This window comes from Lepeophtheirus salmonis, chromosome 4 (genome assembly GCF_016086655.4).
Source record: "Lepeophtheirus salmonis chromosome 4, UVic_Lsal_1.4, whole genome shotgun sequence".
Classification (NCBI taxonomy): Eukaryota; Metazoa; Arthropoda; class Copepoda; order Siphonostomatoida; family Caligidae; genus Lepeophtheirus; species Lepeophtheirus salmonis.
The window spans coordinates 17,626,762-17,649,709 of record NC_052134.2 but is presented as its reverse complement, the minus strand read 5'-3'; the positions used below and the strand labels follow the sequence as shown (position 1 = coordinate 17,649,709).

Genomic DNA, 22,948 nt, shown 5'->3' with positions numbered 1-22,948 from the left:
CAACTTTGTCGGTTCAATTTCTAGCGGTTCAAGACCCAGAACCACTACACCGATGAGGGCACAATCTTGATAATATGTTTATATTTGTGTTATTCATATCAAGAGCTTGAATTTGAGATCCAAAATGACTAGGTTCTTGGAAATATAAAAAAGTTAAGGATGGAGTCTGTCTGCCCAGAGATTAGAAGAACCACCTCATTAGAAATTGTGATTCGCTAGAAAATAACTAAACTCAAACATTTAAGGAGGCTTATAGATACAAATCAAATCGGCTTGGGGTTTGAATCGAGTCAAAGGCAGTCGATAAATTTTCGAGTCAACACAGCACTAATATCAATATGTACAAACCTATATTTAAAAATAAAGTGAGTAATTAAGAAAATGAACAATTATAGTGTATGTAGTACATGGCCATTTTCGGAAAAGATTAAATATTTTGACACTTCATATGTAGCATAGCTAATAAATAATAATAAAAGGCTTGATCATGGAACTCGTTCTACAACTAGTTATAAATCATTTTTATCAAAGATAAGATGTTGTTTTATGCATGTATATTATTATCTTTTAATAATATTATGCTTATTTTTGATTAGTACATATTGAAGGGTTTCTCATTTCCTGGGAAATTGTCGTTCAGTGGGATCCCGGACCTTTTTTCAAAGGTCTATATATTAGAAAAAAGGGACAAAAAAAGAAAATATGGATTGGCTCCTCCCGGCAAATTGTTGGTTAACAGAATCCCGGATTCTTTTTTATAAGGTCGGTTAATCGGAAAAGGCGGAAAAAATAAATATTAATTAACTATTAAGTTTCTCATTCAAATGGAAATTGTCGTATCCCAGATACAACTTTTTAAACTCTAGGATCCAGTTAATAATTAATAAATACGCTGGAATTTAAGTATTTGTTTACATATTTTCAGAAGAAATACTAACTTTTGAACTAGTGTTAAACAAACCGTGGTTACCTTTATTTTATATCCCAACCCTTCCTCCGAAAAGAAACAATAAAAAACATCCCCATTATTCTCCGGAATGAAAATGTATTCGTTAGAATCTTTGGTGAGCCTTGGAACTTTAAGGTTTTAGATATTTAAACAATGTTGGAATGGATTGAGAGTTGGAATTTTTAATGAATTGATTTTCTTCGAAATGTTTTAAGCACAATCAAGAATTCCAAAGGTTACTTTTCATTTTTAGGAATTCCTCCCTTGTAAATGAAAAAAATGTAATCATCTCAGCTCCAGAACAATTCCTGCAATCAATGACACTACAAGAGGGCATACGACGGGCATTTTAACAAAATATATCGCCTTAGTAGAGTTCTCCACCTAAAATATAGTATTAATTTTGAATGACCGTGACTCAAACACATGAGGAAGTCAGCTATCGTCAAAAACTGGTTTCTATTTTATAAGATACATTAAATTGAAAATTCTAGCAATAGTGACGTCAAAGACTATGAGTGGTTGTATGTTTTGTCAAAATCTGCCTGTCTTGACCAGCAGTTGGTGCAATACATCAGATTGAAAATTCTAGCAAGCCCGATTACATGATGGTCTAACCTTGTTTTTCTATTAACCTTGCTACATATCAAATGAAAGTTGAGAACCTAAGCTTTCAGTTAAGTGATTGACACATTTTAATTAAACTCCCTAAACTTATCTAAAAATGCGATGGAAAATGATTTCAAGACTTTTTCCCATTCCAGTTTGTGTAATAAGCAAACATTAAAAATAAATTATAACCATATAAACATTATAAGTTACCTTACTACTGGTAGTACCCAACATTGCTTGCAGTAATTAAACGTTGACTAAAAGAAAGTGCTCCACAGACACTACGTAAAAGACGGAAGTAACAGTCCGGAGGAAAAGCTGATTAAGGAGACGATTAGATTGGAGGAGACAATCATCAACTGAACTATATTTATGAGGGATTACTTATGTAAAATAATTTACATAGATTTCTAATAAAATACATATATACATACAAGTTTAACTCTTTTTAATAAAAGGTACAGGCATAGATTATTGTTAAAAGCTAATCCCTACGTCATTAATACTAAAAGTAAATAAAAAGGCCAGAATACATAATAAGAACTTCTCCACCAGCCCTTTTATGGCTTTTCCAGGAAGCTGGATGGGTTCACGTTATTCTTCTTGGCGTACTCGTCAAACTTATCTGCTGAGTTCATATCAGAGGACTTACTTACCTCCTTGGGCTTCATCTTAATTGGTATAATATATTTGTGTAAAGTGCAATTACATGTGTGTGTATACATGACTGACTGAAGGGTAACACTAGCATTTGTTAGCAAGAAATAATAAGTTGGGTTTAGAGTGAAATTGCTTGATATCGACTTTTCTTTATCTCAAAGTTAATTTAATGAAACATCATGACAGCTAAGCTTCTCCCCTCTCAAACATTATTTGTCAGGGTTAACATGTTGATTTTTGGTTTCTTTTTTTTTTCTTACATGGCAAAAATGCTTGCGATTTACAATCCTAAATAAGAACTACCTCTTTCTTTTCAAATATGATGCACTGAGTTTCAGCTACACTTCACGCAGTTCTAAGAGGAGACTAAAAAATGAGTCTTCCAAAGACAGACAAAGCTTGCTTTAACAAAATAGATAAAATAACCCATTTTATATTCTAATATATTTTAGAAGATTGCACTTGAGTATTTCTACATATTTTTTAAAGAATTAAATGCAAAAAGCCAAATTCGAGGAATCTGCTGGATTTTTGTTTGTGGTTGTGTACAACGATCTATGAAGTTTTGATGACTAATTTAAAAAAAAATTTAACAAGAAGTGCTAATTACTTCAGCTATTGCTGAATACAGATAATTAAAAAAAAACAAAAAAAAAAACTAAATAATTGCCCTATTAGTGATATACATATTATTGAGTTTTAGCTTCCAGGGTCGGATCGGTTTGAGTATTTTACAATTGTAATTGATTTAAATGGAGAGTAAAAATTAGTAATATTAATAATAACTAAAGTTGATCTAAAATATAAGTTCAAATGAGATTTATAGTTGAAAAATCTACAATTTTGTATTTTATTACTTGATATAAAATTATTTATTATTGATACTTTCTCTGAGCTATTTTATCGTCGCTGGCTTATTGGTGTAGACCACTAACTTCAAATGACCACAAAAGAAAATAATCTAAAGGTGTTAAATTGCAAGATCGAGTAGGCCAATCAACTGGTACATTTCTCAAAATAACACGCTCAACAAATTTGCTTTGCAATAAATCGATTATAATGTTTTTTTGTGTGACAAGTAGCAATGTCTTGTTGAAACACCATGTTTGTTAAGTCCATAACTTGGAATTGGGGCAAAAATAAAATAAAATAAAAAATCAGTTATCATAGTGTAATAACAATTTCCACTATCATCATCAACGAAAAAATATAGCCCAATGATCCTTTGAGCATGAATTCCACAACAAACAATAATTTTTCGGCTTGCAATGATGTCTCACGAAGAACTTGCAGATTGTTGCCTGACATATAACGCATATATTGCTTATTAACAAAGCTATTGAGCCAAAAATGAGCTTCATCACTCAAGATGATTTTGCTATGAAAATCAGCATTAGCATTGAACGATTATTTTGATAATAAATTTTGATAATTTACAATAGCTGATCAAGTCATGAATGATTCTCAACATGATTAAATGTATACTACTAATGAAGTTTCTAAATGTCGAAAGAAGAAAAAAAAATGGCGTCGTTTTTTCGCTAAGGGGCAAAAAATGAAGTGTACCTAATGAAAAACCCTTTATATATACTGATCAATGATCTATAAATTATAATATAAGCAGGGTTGTAATTTGTAAACATTTTAGCCATATAAAAAGAAGAAACTGATATTCACATGATAACACTGACAATGCCTTAGGATTTACAACTCTAAATATATACAAGGTTTATATCCCCGCTCAAAGGAATAAGGAATTTTTGAAAAATTATAGCTGTGGAAGAAAAAGAAATAATAAAAAAACAAACACGAGATAAAATTATTTAAGGATTTATTATCTAAAACAAATATTCCATCAAATTATGTTGATCTATTTACGGATCGCACTGAGAGAGGATAAGGGCCGTCCACGGCCCCGGACCACCAGTTACCCATCTTGTTATATATGAATAATCCTGCAGACACCCCTGATAAGTTTTACTATTATTAATGGTACCTTAAACTGCTATAATACGATGTAACAAGGAATACTCAAAAAGTTTAGTTTATTATTCCTTGGATGTAAGTTTATAATTCAATAACTGGAACAAGTCATTGCCAACCTTTTCATTATTACAGAGCCCATAGGTGTTTTTAGAAGAATATCTAATTTTGGCCAAATATTAAAACTTTTTTGATGACTTTTGTTAGAAAAAATAATTCTAAATAACCTGGTGGAGCCCTGGTTGGGAATCACTGACTTAAAATTTTTATTTAGTCCAAGGTTTCTATTAACAAGGTTCTATTGTTATTTCTATTAACCTTAATTTAGTCTGACTTTATTAATTTATAAATCAGAGTTGATTTTTTAATTATTAAAACTAGTCCTGTAACCAGATCTAAAATCAAATAGGGGCTATGATTTTTCTTTTTAGGTCGAAATGTAATTGTTATTTATATATTCTAAATTGATTAAGTTTATAATATATATATTTAAACAAAAATTGAATAAGCGGAGGCATCAGCCGTGATCGTATAGTGGTTAGTACCCTGCGTTGTGGCCGCAGTAACCCAGGTTCGAATCCTGGTCACGGCAGATTTTTTTTAAAAGGAAACATTATTATTTACAACTGTTACTCTTGTAAGGGCTATATAATATTGAAGAATACTGCTAAAAAATAAATAGCTTTTGTCGACTTTTCTTCGGGATATTGGATAAATACATTTTTGTAGAGAAATATTTTTGCAATAATCCAATCAGTTTTCACTGTTTTTCATGTTACATACTTCATTTGAATTGTTGATTTTTTTGCTATCAATTGATATAAATTTATCAAAATTCCCAACTCCCTCATTGAGGAGAAATTTGAGATATTGGAACGATCAATTCTCGTATTATTTTACATGTTTACGCTTCGCAATCAGCAAATTTCTTAGCTAAAGTAATAGGGTAATTTATTATATATTTTATATGCTATCATAGATTGAAAGTTAATAATGCAACATGTTAAAAGGTCTAGTTGCTTATTACCTTTAAAAATATTATTTAGTTGAATTTTTTTAATTTCTTACTCGAATTTTTGCTACAACATCAAACTAAAGGGACAATGCTATATTTGACAGGTTCTATTCTTAGATAATTATTTATCTTAAAACTACTGACTAGTATAAATTCACAATAGATTCAACAATAGCATACATATGCTGATATGTTAAGTTAAATTTTACTTTGTCTAAGTCAAATCCGCTCCATGTAATTGAAGCAAAAATAACAAATGTATACTTAGTCGTACCATTAACAATTTATAACTAAATTTGGAACATGGAAATGCATCAGAACTTATTATATTAAATGCTTATAACTCATACTATTCTCTAGAAAATCATTGAAAAACACATTGTACCAATAAACACGCCAATTCCTACAAAGAAAATATTAAATGCACATAATATAAGTAATTAATAATTATATATGAAAAAAAAAATCTTGATATTTATATAGAAATATATTTTGGAAAGTTAATTAAATTTTTAACATTCTAAAAATAGTTCCCTATAGATAGGAAGATCAGAATTGACTTTGCTCTTTAATTCTTTAATGATGTCATCGTCTCCTCTATATGATCTGACATGATGAAGGGCAATTTTGTACAAAAAGGGGTTCCGATTAGGCGTTACCTTACCCTCAATCAAGGATGTAAAATACACTTTAACGACTTGAGCGTCATTTTCTATCGGAGTAAGAAATTCTTCAACAGGTAATGAGTGACTCTTCAATGTGACAACCCTTAAATCATCAGAATGATCGGACCAAAAAGCAAAGCGATACTTAAATGGATATTTCATAGCAAGAGGAAGTGTTATAAATTCGGCAAAAAGCTCATCACCATAAGAAACAGCTGAAAAATGATTTAAAAGTTCACTATATAACGTAAAAAAAGTTTTCAGTTCCAGGGATTTCCTTAGATAAATCCAAATCCTTCCAATTTGTAAGCACTTTTTGAAAAATGATCCTAGTATACTCCCTAATCTTTGTATCAAGAAATAAGTCAGGTGCTGCAAGAAACACTGTGCAAAGTCGTGTAAAAGTAACTCCTGGAAAAGGATCAAAGTCTTCACAATCATAAATAATAATCCATTTTAAACACAGTTGAATTTCTTGTTTTTCCTTCTCTGTGGTTGGTGAGTCTGATTCAGAACGAGTATTATGTAAAGTGAGAAGAGGTAGAAAGGGCCAGTCACGGGGTAGTAAAAGTTCTCCAGCATTTGATTGTGTCAAGCTTTGCGGAGTACCTGAGGAGGAAAACACCTCTTTCGACCTTTGAAGTAATGACGCAGAAGGAAATAAGTATTTTAAGTATAATGACGAAAAATCTGCAAGTTCATCAGCGGGGGTTGTAGCATCAGTAGGATTCAAACTTAATTTTTTCAGTTTATTGGTAGTAAATTCTTCTGACTTCAATTGCAATGTATTGCTGAACATCACCTTTTTACATAGTTCTAACGCCAGTTCATCATCCCATGTATGTAAAAACGACAGGGATAGCCTTCCCACTGACCTTAAGTGAGGGCAATTGATTTTAAGCTCTGCAGTGACAAAGCATTGCAAGGTCCAATAATATGCTTCTATTCTAGTAAACCAATTTGAATTGATAAGCAGATTTGATACATTTGACTTTTTTATTATTCGTTCTAGTGAGGCCTCATTAGAGTTAAAGTTTGATAATAGGGAGTCGGGGACAACCAAAGACTTGTCCAATTCTTTACAAAGTAAAAAGGAATATAATGCAGATACAATAAAATTATATGGACTGTTTTCGCTAATAGAGGGTACGACAGAGCCTCGGTAAACAACAGAGCCAAAAGACGGTAAATTTTTGGGATCACGATTCTTTCCACTTGCAAACTCAAACTCAGACGTTAAATTCAGAGACGAGCTAATAAACGAAAAATTCATAAGCTCTTTGAACAAAACTGTATTAAAAAATGTCGCCAATATTTCATTTACGTATATTCTTACATGATTTGTAAGTAAATCTGTGATAATGCACTGCTTTTGTTCAGAATATTTCCAATAGAAAGTTCCAAGAGCTCTCATAGTAGATGCTACCATGTTAGCAATAGCAACTTTTGACGATGGTAGTGTATTTGACCAGGCCAAAGAATTAACTTGACAACACCATTTTTTGGCACATGTTTCAAGTAAAGAAAATATTTCCTGAAAGTGAGACCAATCAAGGTGATTTGAGGTCCCTAAATTTAGAACTGCTGCTTCCAAAACTTGTATAAGCGCACCTCCATGATCGTACACATACTTTTTGTTTGGGCTCACATCCGTCAGATCTACTTTATTAACATAGTAAAGCATTTGTCTCAGTAGAATTGGATAAAAGTTCAAATAGTGATCAATACCCAACTTGTACCGTAGCAAAATCTGCCAAAAACGAAAAGACTCCAAAACAAGAGAAAGCCCTTCCAAAGTTGGAATTTCCGGACCATTATGATCAGAAGAAGTTGGATCGTAAGCAATGTAACTTAACAAGGCGTCTCCAATATTTTTTTGAGTAGAAGTAATGAACACAGCATAATTTATATCCCATGATACTATGATACGAATCAATTTTAAGGCTAAGTGCACTGGACTACCACGAATTGGATTCGATGAAGACGAATAGGAATGAATTAAGGAGGGCAAGAAAAGTTTTTCAATTTGTTTCAATAGCTTCGGATGATGTAAAATTGTTCTTGCAGATTGTTTTGTATGCCTGGCGATCCTTATCAATATTTTAAGACAAGCTATGGTGACACCCACTCCAGGATTTAAATTCATTATGATATAAGCAATACGATCCAGAATATCCATTCGTAAAAGGGCATAAATCACATCTAATTGAATTATTTCTGAATCCTTTAATTCGGTTTTTTCGCTTTCATATTCAGCATGAGACGTTGTACCTCGGGTAGAAACCTCCGTGGGTAATGAAGGCTGTACGTAGCATTTAAAATAATTGAATGATAGATCTAAGCACACTTCATCACACTCATTATAAAGAAACTCAGAAAGTGCATTTGCAGAGGCAAATATTATACTCTCTATCTTTTCATCCATACCCATACGAAGTACCTCAATAAGTCCACTTTTTAATAAAGAATCTAGGATATTGACATCAAAAATACCATCAAAAAGTCCTTTTTTATAATTTCTAACCACTGCAGATAAAGTTTCCAGGGCTAAATTTTTTTGTTGTGGAAATGTACTCCGAGAAAGAGTAAGAAGCTCATCAAGAGTATATCCAGCTCTATGAGGTTCTTCACCATGATGATGTAACCCAGCATCAAAGTCATCGTTTTTCTCGCCTTCCATGATTTCTCCCTTAAAATCAAATCGTGCCTAAATAACATCGCAAAAATGAAATATTAAAAAAAATGGATTTGTTAGTTAATATTTATTTCTTACTGGAAGTCCAAGAATATCATTTTCTTCTTCTTTGGTAGTAATATTCTCCATCCATTTCCGTTTTTCTTGTTCCAAGGAATTGTTTGAAGATGCATCCTCTTCCATTTTATCGGAGACTTCTTCCTTGATAACGTCAATTGATTCAGGCTTTGTTTGAGATACTTTTCTCTTCAAAAATTCCATTATCTTTGGATCTAGGGACTCCAATATCTTTTTCTTCTCCAATAAAATCTCTTCTTCAGGCATTGAACAGAGTTTTGCTATATTTTCTTCATGAATCTCTTGGAGTACTATATCATTAAAAACCTGAGATCCACTTAGTAGATTACTTTTGTTCCCAAAATCCCTTTTAGGTAGTTCCACAAACGGAGGTGGCTGTAGAGGTCCTTTTTTGAGCTTAAGAGAGTCTATAACAACAAAATAGAGCATGGCAATTGTTTAATGGGCTCAAAAAACCATCAACGCACCTTTGGAAAATGCTTTTGCAAAAAAGCTTTGTCCCCTGTTAGTCTTCTCCGTTAATTCTTGAGATGAGAGCTTAAATGTAGAAGGGAACGAAGATAAAGACGGCTCTTGAGTCAATGGATCACTTTGTAGTAACCCACTAAAGTCCCTCTCCATAATTCGAGGTTGGAGGAGGACGGCGGAGGGAGGGGATGGCGCATTGCTGCTCTCAGTCTCTTTGAGTCGTGACTCTGCAAATTTGGATCGTTTCCGTCCTCCATGAAACTTATCCTGCTGTTTTAAAATATCTTCTTCTGTTTCACCTGGACGAGGTCGTTGAGGAAACATTCTTAGATCGAGTAATGTCTTCTCTTCAATAAATATTGTAAAATGTCCCTTAAAACAAATTAACCCACTTACTATGCAACTATTTGAAAATGATCCAAGCAGAATGAGAATGTGTGTTTTTATTAGGATCATGAGCGACATCTGGCGAGAAATATTTGTTACGCTTTATACACTTCAAATATATGCCCTGGTCCGAATCAGGTGGTTAGAGGCATGGAATGTGTCACCCCCATAGAAAAAGGTCAAACCAACGTCTACATCAATTATAGAGTAAATTAAAGACTCATTTTTTATACCATGTCTAAATGAACTAAAACTTATATCAAGGTGGTTCATAAGTTATATTTTTTCTCTAAATATAGAAAGGAGCATAGTCCAATACTTATTTTAAAAATGAGGAAATTTAGAGTTTGAGCCATGTTGATCAATGTTTAGAGGTTGTGCCTCGCTCTTCAAGTTTCTAAATTTAACAATTTCTAGGAAATACTAGCATTTTCAAACAGTCAATTTGACTCAAAATAGAGCAATTTATAATGAATAACTATTTAAGAGAAATATTTTTAAATGTTAATATAGTTTTCCCTCAAAATGATTATTTCTTATAAAAAAACGACAAACTATGATATATTGTTGTATGTGTATAGGACACACTTTTTGTCTTGTATAAAAAGAGTACAAATAGAAGACAGGATGTATCAAATAAAAAGTAAACAAAAACTATGTATATGGATTATGTTGAGGATTTTTGTTTTAAAAAAACTTTTATAATTTTTTAGAGCATAATTGTGATTCAGATACTGTGAAATATGGTTTTAATTAATATTTTATGCTTCTGGTTTATTCAAAAGAAAAACACATAACCCTGCCCGGAACGTCGACTTGTATAAAAATTACATTAGATGAATCCTAGTCAAAATGTATCCAAGTTGTTTTTTTCCTTTTACAATATTTAATAATATATTTTATACTCTTCATCAATCGAGTCTATCAATGACTCGATTAACTTAAATTCTTAACACAGTTAGTTCTTCTATGATATGTTCCATTATAGTTTCTTTAGTATACATAACATAAGATCTATACTAGTCATATATAACTTCTATATAAGTCAATAAGAAATATATTTTCTTCACAGGCATAGACGAGACTAAATGAGGCAAAGACAGGATGAAATGAAACAAGGCAAAATTAACGCCTGAATGACCATAAAATAAATGACACCCCTCATAACTTCTTAAGACTCAAAGTACTTGCGGATTTTATTGAGTAGCCCAGAAGGCTCATCTATTCTATTCTATTATAGTAGATAGAGGGACAACGATACAGGCTCTATTAGAAAATACAAATGGTAGTATGTAGTTGTAATAGTTTGCTTAACGATAATTAAGGATATAATAATATTTTGAATGTACGTACATGATATATGCATAAATTGTCCCTTCAATAAGATTCTTTAAAAAAAAGAAAAAAAAATACAAATATAATATGAAACATTCATATATATTTCAAACTTTGATGAAAAAATAAGCCAACTCTTTTCTTCTCTTCAGGCCTAAAAACTACTCTTCCTCTTTTTTGTTTCGTTTCGTTTTGTAATAAGTAATAATATTATTATTATTATGTGTCTCCCAAGGGAAAAGGAATTTTTTTTCCAAGGAAAATATTAAATTAAAAAAAATAAATAACACAAAAGCACCAATCGACGACATAAAATGAAGAATGAAGGGAGTGATGATCCCAGATTAATTTAATATTAATTTATTATTATAACATTCGTTATTATTCAGAGCCACCGGAAGTGGGAGAGGCATGGGGGATTTTGCACCCTCCAATAATTGAAATTTAATAAAAGAAAAATTGAATCACCTATTTTCTTTTTCAAAAAGGGAAAAATATGTTTTGCCCCCCTCCCCCAATGTTCGAGAGCTTCCGAAGGCCCTGTTATTAGACTAGTCTGCGGCAGCGGCACCAGTTACAGGGTTTGTACTACTACTGTTTGGAGGGCTGGATGTAGAAGCGGATGTAGATGTAGTGTCAGCAGGTTTTAATTCTTTTATTTGTTTGATGAGATAGGCTTTTTCATCGTTAAATTGGTCGTCGTCTGATCGATCAGTATGAAATTTGGAGAGAAAATCGATTAATTTGTCTTGATTTCGTAGGAGGATATCTAAGATAGGCTTGGGTTTGTTGGGATTAGCAACAAATACCTGAAAATATAATATTAACGGTTATATATCATAATACTTCGTAACAAACAAAAAAGTACCTTAAAAACATGGAAGGCCTCAAACTGAATGTTTCTTGATTTTTCTTTTAACATGTTCATCATTAATTTCAAGTTATCTGGATTAGAGATATAACGTGTCATAACCTAAAAGAAAATCAATAATTAGTAAAAGTCCCATCATTATACATGATAATATGTGGTGTGTCAACACAAAATTAATCTTGAACATCAAGAAACTGAGAGATTATCTATACTTTAAAAATTAATAAATATAAACGACTCAATATCTCATTAACATATTTCGATCAATCGTGGGTGTCATATTCAAATTTTGGTTATATTAGCTATAGTTTATTATAATTATTAGACTACATTTGGCCTACTAATTATAAATCCAATATCCTTTAAAATGATTGGTAATTTGGCCAACTTTCAAAATTGTATTTATTAGAATAAATAAATAGTAGAAATGAAAAATAGTTAGTTGAAGAATACAAATGCAATCTACCATATACTCATTTGAGAGAAAAATCATCATAGCTTACTTTTTGAGTTGACGGGTCACATACATATTTAATCAACTTACAGAAAAATTGTGTCTATCTAATAGCAATTCTCCTAGTAGTTTTAAGGATTGCCGCCTCGTTACATAATTATCAGAGTGAAGAAGTTTTTGATAATTGGTGAAGACCTTATCGAAATTTGTTTCTAGAAAATCGGCTGCCAACATCTTGTGCTTGGTTAGCATATCCTGCAACAACAACAAAACATACGTTACCACAACTGTTCTACATAAATAAATATATGTATGGGGTACCTTAAAAGTTGCAAAGGCATCAGAGGCTATATCAAATGTGGACACTTCAACATACTTAAAAAAATCATAGAAATGATCCGAATTGATTAGAATTTTTGTCAATGCATCATAGCGAAGACATTCACGGAGCATTGTCCCACAATTTAATGCGATTTCCTGCTGTTCGTATCTGTATGAAATAAAAATAAATTAGAATACACGGCTCAAACAAATTATAAATATGAAATAATAATTATCACATTACCCACGGCATAGAGTAAACAGTATTTCAGGCTTGGTACAAATATACTCCACAGTGGGTGTCCTGGTTCCAATTTGACGACGAAGTATATTGTTAAATATTTGCACAGCATCCTTCTTTCCTTCAAAGTCAATACGGTGCAAATTTCGTAGACAAAGTAACAACAATCCTGAATTATACATTTCTTGACTCAATTGAGCAAGGATAATATCACTCTGTTGATCTGATTCTGACCCAAATAGTAAGGTCTTCATGTTGACCAACTGTTTGGAAAGGTCTTCTTGCGCCTATATAATAAATACAATAACAATTTATTTTTTTAACATCGTTAAATTTTTGTAGGAAAATATAATCACATGTACGTAGTGCGTGCATGTGACCTCTTAAACCAGGTTTTTTGATTTTGTAATAATTCTTTATTAGAAAATTTTGTGTACTTAGTGTGATGACACGCTTAAAAATGTGGCTGTTAGACAAGGTTTTACTGTATTTTCCATTCAGAAATAAAGTAAATATTTGTGAAAACATTATTACGGCTCAAAAGTTACTTAGTTAATTCTCATAAAAAAATAAGATAAGGAAACTTGAACGTTACTCCCACTACAATTAGAAAAAATAAAATTGTTTAAATAAGATCAATGCATCTCAATCAATTACTAACATAAAATAAAACTAGGATAGTGCTTCAGACAGTGTTTGGAAATACTAACATGTCCAAAGTAAAAAAATATTTTTAACACTCCTATCCAATGCATTATTATCAAAATAAATAGAAAGACTTTTATGCAACATTTTGATACCTTAAAAAAATTAATTTAATTCAAGGAAGCTAGAGCTATACAGAAAAGCTCAATACTTCTAAAATAAATAAATAATAATAATAATGGCTTTCAATTATTACTTAAAAAAGTGGATAAAATATTATTATAGAAATTATAACTAAATCAATGTCAAAGAAGGGTTTCACACTAGGAAAAAACATTAGAAGTAGAAAGTCTATAGACAACTAATAAACGTATTCCTACAATAAATTTGGGGGAGCAAAAAGGAGGGGATTTTAGATAATGTTATGAATAAAAAAAAATAATACGACAATAGTCTGATTTATTGGCTGTTGCAGATATATCAGACTGTTCAGCACCGCAAAGTCTTATGAAATAAAAATTTAAATTTTCGCATGTATACACGCATATACCTTACTAAAAAGGTCTTTGGAAAAAAAACACAAAAAAACCTGGACTAAACAGAATATTGTATTATACATTCTTGCGCATAAATCCCTCTAGACAAAAAAGGCATTCTATTGTATGTATTTTGAAGTAACCAATTACTGTAGTTACACTCTTGACTCATGAATTGTAATATACAAAAGAATATATCATTGTTGACTATTGCCATGCAATGAGATATGAGTATATATAATCTTCTATATACTAGTTGCAGTTTCTTTGCCTTAAGATTTCCTATTTAATTAGAACATGAGTCATTTCAATAGCCAATTATTCATTGATTATAATATTATTTTATTATGATAAATTAAAATGTCTCGGTTTTCTGTGTTTAAGAACAATATAACTGGATATTTGAAAGTTACTATGTGCCACAAAATATGTCTGATCAATTATTAGTAACTGCAATTACACCATTAATAATAGTTGGACTATTTTTAAGGAATATTCAATATTTACATTATCCCCTTATCACAGGTGGACTCTAAATTCTTCATTTAAAATGTGTCATTTACTTTTTGAGTTGCAATTAGTAGAAAATGGCAAGTTGTACACAACATAATTACATGTAATTTCAAGTGAAATACGCATAGCATGTATTATTATTCTACCTTTTCTTGTTTTTTTCCATCGCTGCCCTTTTCAAGGGTGAGTAGAGCTTCTTTTAAGGATCGGACGACCTCTGCAGGGGATTTTGAAGATTTTCCGAATAAAGGCATTCTGATTTTTTGTTTGCAATATATATCTAATATATGAAAACACACACTAATACGTAGAATTAGAAAAGACTAAATAATTTGCAGTTAGATTTGAGGTTGCGTGCGTACGTCAAATGATTTGTTTCTCTGCGTCCTTTTTCGTGATTTATTCCATTCTAAGTCGTTTGGGTTTTTTGGCGACTTAATCTAGAATGCAGAATAGAAAAGTTTTATTGTAATACTAATAAGTAATGAGAGTAGAATAACTGAATCAATGAGTCAATGACTGACTCTTATCTTCCATCCAAGAAAGAAGGGATTCATGGAAACAAATAAATAAAAAATCCACAGACAAGATAAGAGCTCCACCTCGTGTAAAAAAACTCAATCATATCCTCATCAATGAGTGACTAATCATAACATAGATGACTGACAGAAGAGGATCCCATCAGAAGACGAGGCCCAATGTAACGTAAAAAGGGATTCACCACGGATCATGAAGGAAATCTATGGAGCAGGAGTACTACTATATCAAATAATACTAAATACTTACTAAGAAGAGGATAAACACACGGAGAAGTTCCAAATGCGAGATGTGTAGTGGAGGCGAGAATTAATAAAAGCAATGAAAATCCAAGGTAATAAAAAGAAGAAATACAAAAATTAGAAAAAGAAAAAAAAAAAGAAGGAAGGAAGGAATAAAAAGATGAGAGAAGAGAGAGAAAAAAAGGAGGGCACGCAACACGCCAACGCACGCACAACACAATTACTACTACTAGTAGTAAACAACTCAATCATTTTCCCTCTTTAATTCGTTCTCTCTCTTTGGCTCTAAAAAAAAGTCAAACCTCAACCTACGAGGAATACATATAATGAGGCATCATTATTTACATAACCACGTAATTTCCGGTTAGTACTAACCTGTACACCTCAAATTTTAGGGAATGCCAGCAAAAGGTTAGTCATATTAGGGACCCCAGTTTTGTAAGACAATAGATAGAAAGGAATTTCGTGTGTTGGTTAAACAATGTTTTTGATCGATACAAATACTGTTGAAGCCAAACAGTGGCTTGATCAGCATTATAGGACTTAGTACAAGGGAAATCAACTATTATTGGATGTTATGCTGATTTAAAAAACGTTTGTAGAAGCACCGATGATATTGAACTGTCTGGTCGTACAAAATAAACAATTTTTTCAGAAGACAAAAAATGTCCAAAACATAGTCTTAAATGGCTCTAAAATGAAGTTGCGTGAGATAGCTGACACCTTGACACCTTGAATATATCAAAATGTAGTACATTGTTCATTTTGAAATGGGTGCCTCGTTTGCTCTCACCAGACCAGAAACAAGAATGCTTTGACGATTCAGAGTGATATTTGGACCAGTTCAAACGAAATAAAGAAGATTTCTTGCATCATTAAGGGACAGTGGATAAATCATGGATACAACACTACACACTTGACTCAGCTGTGTGGGCAGTAGCCGATGAAAGTCGTACAAAGCAACCAAAAACGCAAAAGTTGGCTCGCAAGATTATGGTTTCCGTATTTTGGGACGTACATGGAATTTGGTTCATTAATTATCTTGAGAAATGAAAAACTATCAATATATGAATAACATATGGAGTTATTGGTTCGATTGAGTACAGAAGTAAAGAAAGAACAGCCCTACATGTAAAATAAAAAAGTCACAAGTCGGTAAAAAAATTGGCTAAATGGAATGAATTAAGGTTTGAATGGCTTTTCACACCATGTACTCCTCAGATTTGGCCCCCAGCGACTACTGGCCTTTTAAAGACAGGACAAATATGCTTCTGGGAAATACATTTTGCCAAATTAAAAGTGATAGCCCTAACGGGGGCCTATTTTAAGAGTAAAGGCAAATCTTTTTACATAAAGGGAATCGAATAGTCGGAGGAGCGTTGGAATGAATATATAACTCTTGAAGTAGAATATGTCGATGAATAAAGTGTAATTTATAAATAAATAAAAAAGTTTTCCATAGTTAGACTGGAAACTTATTCAGTGATGTGTTATGTTTCTATAGATAGATACAGGCCTTTAATGACTTTTTTCTCTTAAACGAAAAAATATTTTCCTTCCAATTATGTGAAAACGCGCCCATCATCGCATAACAACACAAAAATATTTATGAAACAACACTGTCGATATGTTGTTTCAAAATAGCAGAGTAATAATTTAAGTAGTCCTCATCGCATATTTTATAGTTATAAAGTCTTATACATAAATCACGTGTCACTTGCTTTCTTAATTATCTAGCTAGCTGCAGTCCTCTCACCAGTTCTCTAGCTATTACAGTTAAAACATTATATGAGCCCAACTATGAAGGTCATATTTGTCAAAAAATGAAAAAAAAAAAAAAAAAGGGGGGGGAGTACTTCCTTTAGGACCACGTCAAAATAAAAAATAAAAATTGCTGACAAAATGACGTTGTTAGTAAAATTATTAATCAATAGATGGGAGTGAGGAATTCACTAGTACCAAACGCGAATATAAAGTAGGATCTATTGGTTTTTAATATGGTACTTTTCATCAATCCCGTCCTGTCTAGTCCTTGTCATCGGCCATTGAAAACATTCTTATACAAGGCATCATTTTCCCTAAGGTATAATAGTAATAGTTTTTTACGCCTTCTTGGCCATTAATAAGTATATTAACCATGTTCCTGGCATTCTGTCTGGATGTGGGTTTAGGCAGTTGTTTTAATCATTATTGTATATCACAACCTTTCCTTCAAAAAGAAACAAAAAAAATGGCCAAAAATATGTTGGTAGTTAGCCAAATCTTCACAGTTTAACAAGAAATAAAAGGAGTTCAACCAATCAATGAATAGATCACTGATTAGGGGAAAGAAACAGAAAGATCGACGGCTTAAAAAAAATACAATACGTCGTTTAAAAGGTAGCACGGATTAAGTACCTGTTTTTCAAAATTCTATTTTAAGATGCCTTCAATAGTTTAATACATTTGATGTAATCGTAAAAAAACGTGGAATTTTTTGTATTTATTAGCCAGTAAAAAATAATTTCATCCACACTGTCAGCTGCAAACTCATTTCCAATTCAAAACATTATTATCCATACAAGGAGCGTAATTCCTGCTTCGACAACATTTAAAAAGAAATGGGATATAAAAACAATTTTTGAAAAAAAAAAAAAAATCTGTTTACTGTTTGTTGGCAAAAATATTTTTTTCTCTCTCCCTATTTTGTCAAGATGGATTGAATGTAGATAATATTATGTAGCATAATAATACGTATAATTTTTGATATTTTAATAGTCAAAAATATATTTTTTTTTTTGTATACAGCTAGACAAAAATAACAAATATTTACATCTTCAGTACAAGTTGCAACTTGTATAATAAAATGGTACAAGTTAAAATGAGTAAGTCTATAAAAAACACATTTATTTTGATAGCCTCAGTCAAGTGAATTCACAACCAGTGTTGTCACGATACCAATATTAAATTTTTGAAATCTATTTCAAAAATTTAATTTTTTATGTATAGCTGTGGATTTTTGAGTTGTTTTTCGAAAAAATCTAATTTTTGAATTTTTTTTTCAGAAATTTTAATATATTCAATTTAATTATTGAATTTTTTTTGGGGAAAATATTATTAAAGCAAAGTGTGTCTGTATTTTTGTCGTTTAATTAATATTAAGCAATCATATTGGTCAGTATACTAGTTTTATAGTGGTCCCTGAATACTAATAAATTTATAAAAACACTATTCTAGAGAGCAAGTTGCCTATTGTGGTGTTTGGATTTTTTTGGAAAAACTCAAAAAAAAATTTGAAATTTTTTTTTGGAATTATAAGTTGTAACAAAAATAGAAATATGGCTAAGACAGTTTATATGCATCTGTGCCGTCCCTAGAATTTTAATTGGGAGTGGTGCCTAGTTCAGAAAATAGATGACGTTAAAACAAAGTGAATTTTAATTGTTGCTTTTTTTAAGCCCAGAAATTTGGTGAGGGAGGGGTAGGGATTTTGGGTCTAAGTAACAGAAAAGAAACAAAAAAGGGCAAACTTAATTGGTAGTTAGGCAATTCTTCCCAGATATAGAAATATTATGCAATAATTTTTGTTTAAAGCTTAACAAAAAGCTAATTATAATTCAAACAATCAACTTTCAGAACACTGATCAATAAAAAAAGAACAGAAAAATATTGTGTTCATTTTTGTGTTAGGATTGGTAGGAGACCGATTTTTGACATAATGGGGTTGTAACTTGCTCTTTAGAATAGTATTGTTTTAAACTTATCAGTATTCAGGGACCACTATAAAACTGGTATACTGAACAATATGATTACCAACTATTAATTAATGCTATAATTATATCAATAGTATAATTTCAAATTATTTATTCAATATATAAGAGTGAGAGTACCCAGTATTGCTCGGAGTTATCAGGCGTCGACAAAAATGCAGACAAACTTTGCTTTAAATATATATTTATAACTTCATAGATAGAGTTAAACAAAATATGATCAGCCGATATGTAAAAATTAACATGGACTTGTACTTATGTATAAATCATCTACCAATCTGCAGTGCTACTCACAGTCTTTATATTCATATGTTCACTTTTCAATGATTAAAATATTAATGATAACAGCTTCAGAAAAAGAACACTTTTCAGATTATCAACTATAAAAAAATGTCACACGTGTTAAAGCCATAGTTTATACAACTCAACTTCAAGATATGTACCCTCTTTTTTTCTTTTTTAATTCGACGTTTCCCACGCTCGTTACTACATTGTTATTTCATAGCTCAAGTAGTCACACAGTTTTAAAATATTAAGAGCACACTAAAAATGAGCCTTCGATAGACAGACACACATACTTTGTTTTGTTCATTTAGAAGATTTACTAATTTTCATTAAAAAATTATCTTCATCACAACTATTGTAAATTCGTCATTTAGCAATTTACTACTTACATTTTTTGGGTGCAACAAAAAAACATGTTTATATAAGTTAAAAATTGTATAAGGATAAAGGTGTCTTTAATGTTCATAAATAGCCAATGTAGGCTATCTATGGCCATTCTTTAAGGTTTTAAATCCTTTTACTCATTTTCCTTATAAAATTGTTTAACTACATAGCAAGATGAATAAAGAGAAAATATCATTTCTAATGACGTCAGCAGAAGTAAATATTAGAGAAAAATACCCATAATACTGGGGCAAGATTAATTTATGAAAATGGGCAAATTAAATTTTAGCCCACTTTTCGAATGCAAGAGCCTTTTTTAAGCACTCTAGAAAAAGTAATTTATAATTTCCTGGCAAGCCCCCCCCCCTTACTTTGGAAATTATTTTTTCATGAAAGCATATTTTTATTTTATTTTCAAGGTAAGAAGAAGAAACTCGCAAATTTTGTGATGAATAAACCTTTTTTATAATTAAAACAATAGTTATATAACATTTTTATTTTGTAAGTACAGTTTCAAAGTCATATAAAAGGTCCAAGTTCACAAAAAGGTCAAATTCTTTCAAATTTTTGTTATAGTGTGTGAACTAGTGTGTCCAATTTCTAGGGTAACCTTTTAATTCGAAAAAATGATGTTTGTAAAGTTTCAGTCTGCAAAGGTTTTTTTTTTAAAATTCTATAGTGATTTAATCCTAAAAATTTAAAATCAAATTTTAATAGAAATTAACCTTTTATATGACCTTAAAACTGTACTGTATTAATTTAAAATTTTATATAACTATTGCTTTAAGGCTCCAATGGTCACTACATTAGTAATTTTGACGGAAATTAAAAATTATATTTTCTAGAGTTCGTAAAAGATACTCTTGCATCGTTAAGCAGGGATAAAATAGAATTTTCTTTAAACATCCCCCCCTAATAATATACATTTGATATACAAGTTACAAGGGGAAAGAATGAAGAATTTACAATTTAGATAAATACATTTTTTATACAAGATTTAGTTGTGTTACGAATAATGTCGAGATTTAAATTAAATTAAATGTTTGTGATGTATATTGATGAAGGTATATATAGACTTTGATATTGATAATGTAATCTTTGACTTTTCTGATTTTACGTGACGTCATTATTCTGAAAGTCTGAAAGTTTGAATTTTAATAGTTAGGTATGTTCAATGTTAATAGAAATACAAGATTAGACCAACATGTAATCAGGCTTGCTAGAATTTTCAATTTGATGTATTATACCGACTGCTGAGCAGAAAAAACAGATTTTGCAAAAACAAGCAAACCCTCATAGTCTATGACGTCAATATTAAAAAGCGTGGTGGAAGTCAAACATCAGTTGTACATGCGCTATGTTATAAACTTGTATTTCAATTAACCTTGGGTATGTTAAACACATTTAAAAAATATATATATTTATTGTAATAATAATATAATTATATAAATTTCGAGATGTCAATAGATTACTAAAGTCGTTTTCAACTGATAATTTTATGAAGTATATTAATACTTATTCCCATTTTTTAATTGAAGTATAATTTTATTTAGCCTTTCAAAATATTAATGATGGATTTGGAAGATTCTTCTGATTATAATTCAATTTAAGAATAAATAATTATTCATTCTTAAGTTGAATAAGATTACTGAGTATTCCCAAACTTTAGTCCCTAGAGTTTCTGACACTTTTCCAGAAATGATATAATTTTGTGCCTGCATAACGTTTTGAAATAGATTTTATTATTTTGAATATATGGGGTTATTCACGAGATAAATCAAAGACATGATCGTTAAAAGATTGAAAAGCTTAAACATTTTTCTTAAATCGGATATTTTATACCACAATTATACTAATACCGTAAAATTGTTGGAATACTATGTTAAAGATATTGCCTGGTCAAACATTTTTTTTATCCCGTCTGCTGTTATGACGTCAAAGAATTTTTCTTGCTATTGCTCAGTATCATCATTCTATGTATTTTATTTCTATGGCTTGGATGCATAAACAGCTATTTTATTTAAAAGAAATGTACACTTATGAAAAAAATTAAACTTATTACAGTAAGCTTAATTTTGTAGGCATTGGACGAAGATTTTAGAGAATTTGTCACTAATATTTAATAAATATTTATTGACAGCAACTATACCTACCTACAACTTGGCATCATTGTCGTTTTATTATGCAATTTTTGAGGTCAGATGATTTCCAAAAGAAACTCTATTGATTTTTCTTTTATAATTTACATTTATAATGCTAATATTTATGGCAGACTGTTTGTTTACAAGGCATATTTCATCGTATTTTAAGTTGTATATTGTCATAGAATAAATATTGACTCCTGCTGTAACTTATGCTATCAAGTTGTAAATATTATAACACTAGCGGGAGTACTCGGCATTGCTCGAAACTATTAGATGTCGATGAACTTTGCTTTAATAATATATATGTACTCACTTTTTTTTATTAATATGATGCACTTAACTTTAGCTACACACGCTCGTTTTTAAACTTCATCTATAGCCACGTGCTTTTTTAAATATTTATTTATGTACTCCTTTTTCAATTGATACTCTGAGCTTTACCTACACACGCTCATTGCTAAAAATGAGCCTTCCACAGACAAAATCTGCTTTATTAATATAGACTCAAATATTTCTAAAAAAAATCAAGGTATAAATAACTTATAAAATATTTTCTAATATTTCAGACAGAAAAATAAAGTGACAAATGAATTTTGTTGATCCTTTCCATCTATTTTTGAGCACCTGAGTATGAAAAAAAGAGCGAATCATCAAAACAGCTTCAATCCGTATTTTCTCCTTTAGTTCCTTTTTCATTGCTCTGTCAGGCAATTTAAAAAGGTCTTTTCTGAAATGAACACAATCACGGGAAAAAGTATCTCAAGTAAGAGGCTCTCTTCCAATACTAAAACGGGGCTTCCCCCAAACACAATTTTCAAAAAAAAAAAAAAAAATCTGAACCGGTGTGAGTTTTTCAGAATTACTACTTGATCTAAAAAATATCAATGTAGCAACGAGTGTGTGTAGCTAAATCCAAGTGTGTCATAATAAAGTCATGATGATTTATACTTTGAATACTTAATTAACTTTTCGCTTGTGAACTGGGATTTTCAGCACCGTAATTTTGATAAAATTGCTTTAAATCTGTTTAAACTAGATTTTGACGCTGGAAACAGCATTAATATGCTCCTATAATATCTTTAAGAATAAATGCAACCTTTTATTGTTGCAAAAATGTATTTTCCTTGAAATATTTGCAAATATTGTAGTTTTTAATCAGTGTTTGTTAATTTTGTTTCC

The 22,948-nt window shown here is 30.8% G+C and overlaps 2 protein-coding genes across 6 annotated transcripts; both read right to left on the bottom strand.

The window, feature by feature from the left end:
• Window positions 1-5,687: 5,687 nt before the first annotated feature.
• Window positions 5,688-9,670, bottom strand: LOC121116936 (RNA polymerase II-associated protein 1). Its single transcript, XM_040711253.2, has 3 exons — window positions 9,125-9,670; window positions 8,658-9,064; window positions 5,688-8,591 (listed from the first exon to the last, which is right to left on the bottom strand). The coding sequence occupies exons 1-3, from the start codon at window positions 9,588-9,590 to the stop codon at window positions 6,123-6,125; spliced, it is 3,342 nt and encodes a 1,113-aa protein (XP_040567187.1). The 5' UTR covers window positions 9,591-9,670; the 3' UTR covers window positions 5,688-6,122.
• A 1,020-nt stretch (window positions 9,671-10,690) lies between these two features.
• Mo25 (calcium binding protein Mo25) lies at window positions 10,691-16,838 on the bottom strand. 5 transcript variants are annotated; one of them, XM_071887676.1, is made up of 9 exons: window positions 16,001-16,446; window positions 15,583-15,930; window positions 14,929-15,515; window positions 14,575-14,868; window positions 12,738-13,021; window positions 12,494-12,662; window positions 12,263-12,427; window positions 11,716-11,820; window positions 10,691-11,656 (listed from the first exon to the last, which is right to left on the bottom strand). In XM_071887676.1, exons 4-9 carry the CDS (start codon window positions 14,680-14,682, stop codon window positions 11,399-11,401), a joined length of 1,089 nt encoding a protein of 362 aa, XP_071743777.1. In that variant the 5' UTR covers window positions 14,683-14,868; window positions 14,929-15,515; window positions 15,583-15,930; window positions 16,001-16,446; the 3' UTR covers window positions 10,691-11,398. The 5 variants fall into 5 exon arrangements, with proteins under 5 accessions (XP_071743777.1, XP_040567186.1, XP_071743778.1 ...); XM_040711252.2 differs by having other exon boundaries at window positions 14,575-14,728; window positions 14,791-14,868; window positions 15,215-15,515; window positions 15,583-16,331; XM_071887677.1 differs by lacking the exons at window positions 15,583-15,930; window positions 16,001-16,446 and having other exon boundaries at window positions 14,575-14,728; window positions 14,791-14,868; window positions 14,929-15,288.
• Between the last annotated feature and the right edge of the window lie 6,110 nt (window positions 16,839-22,948).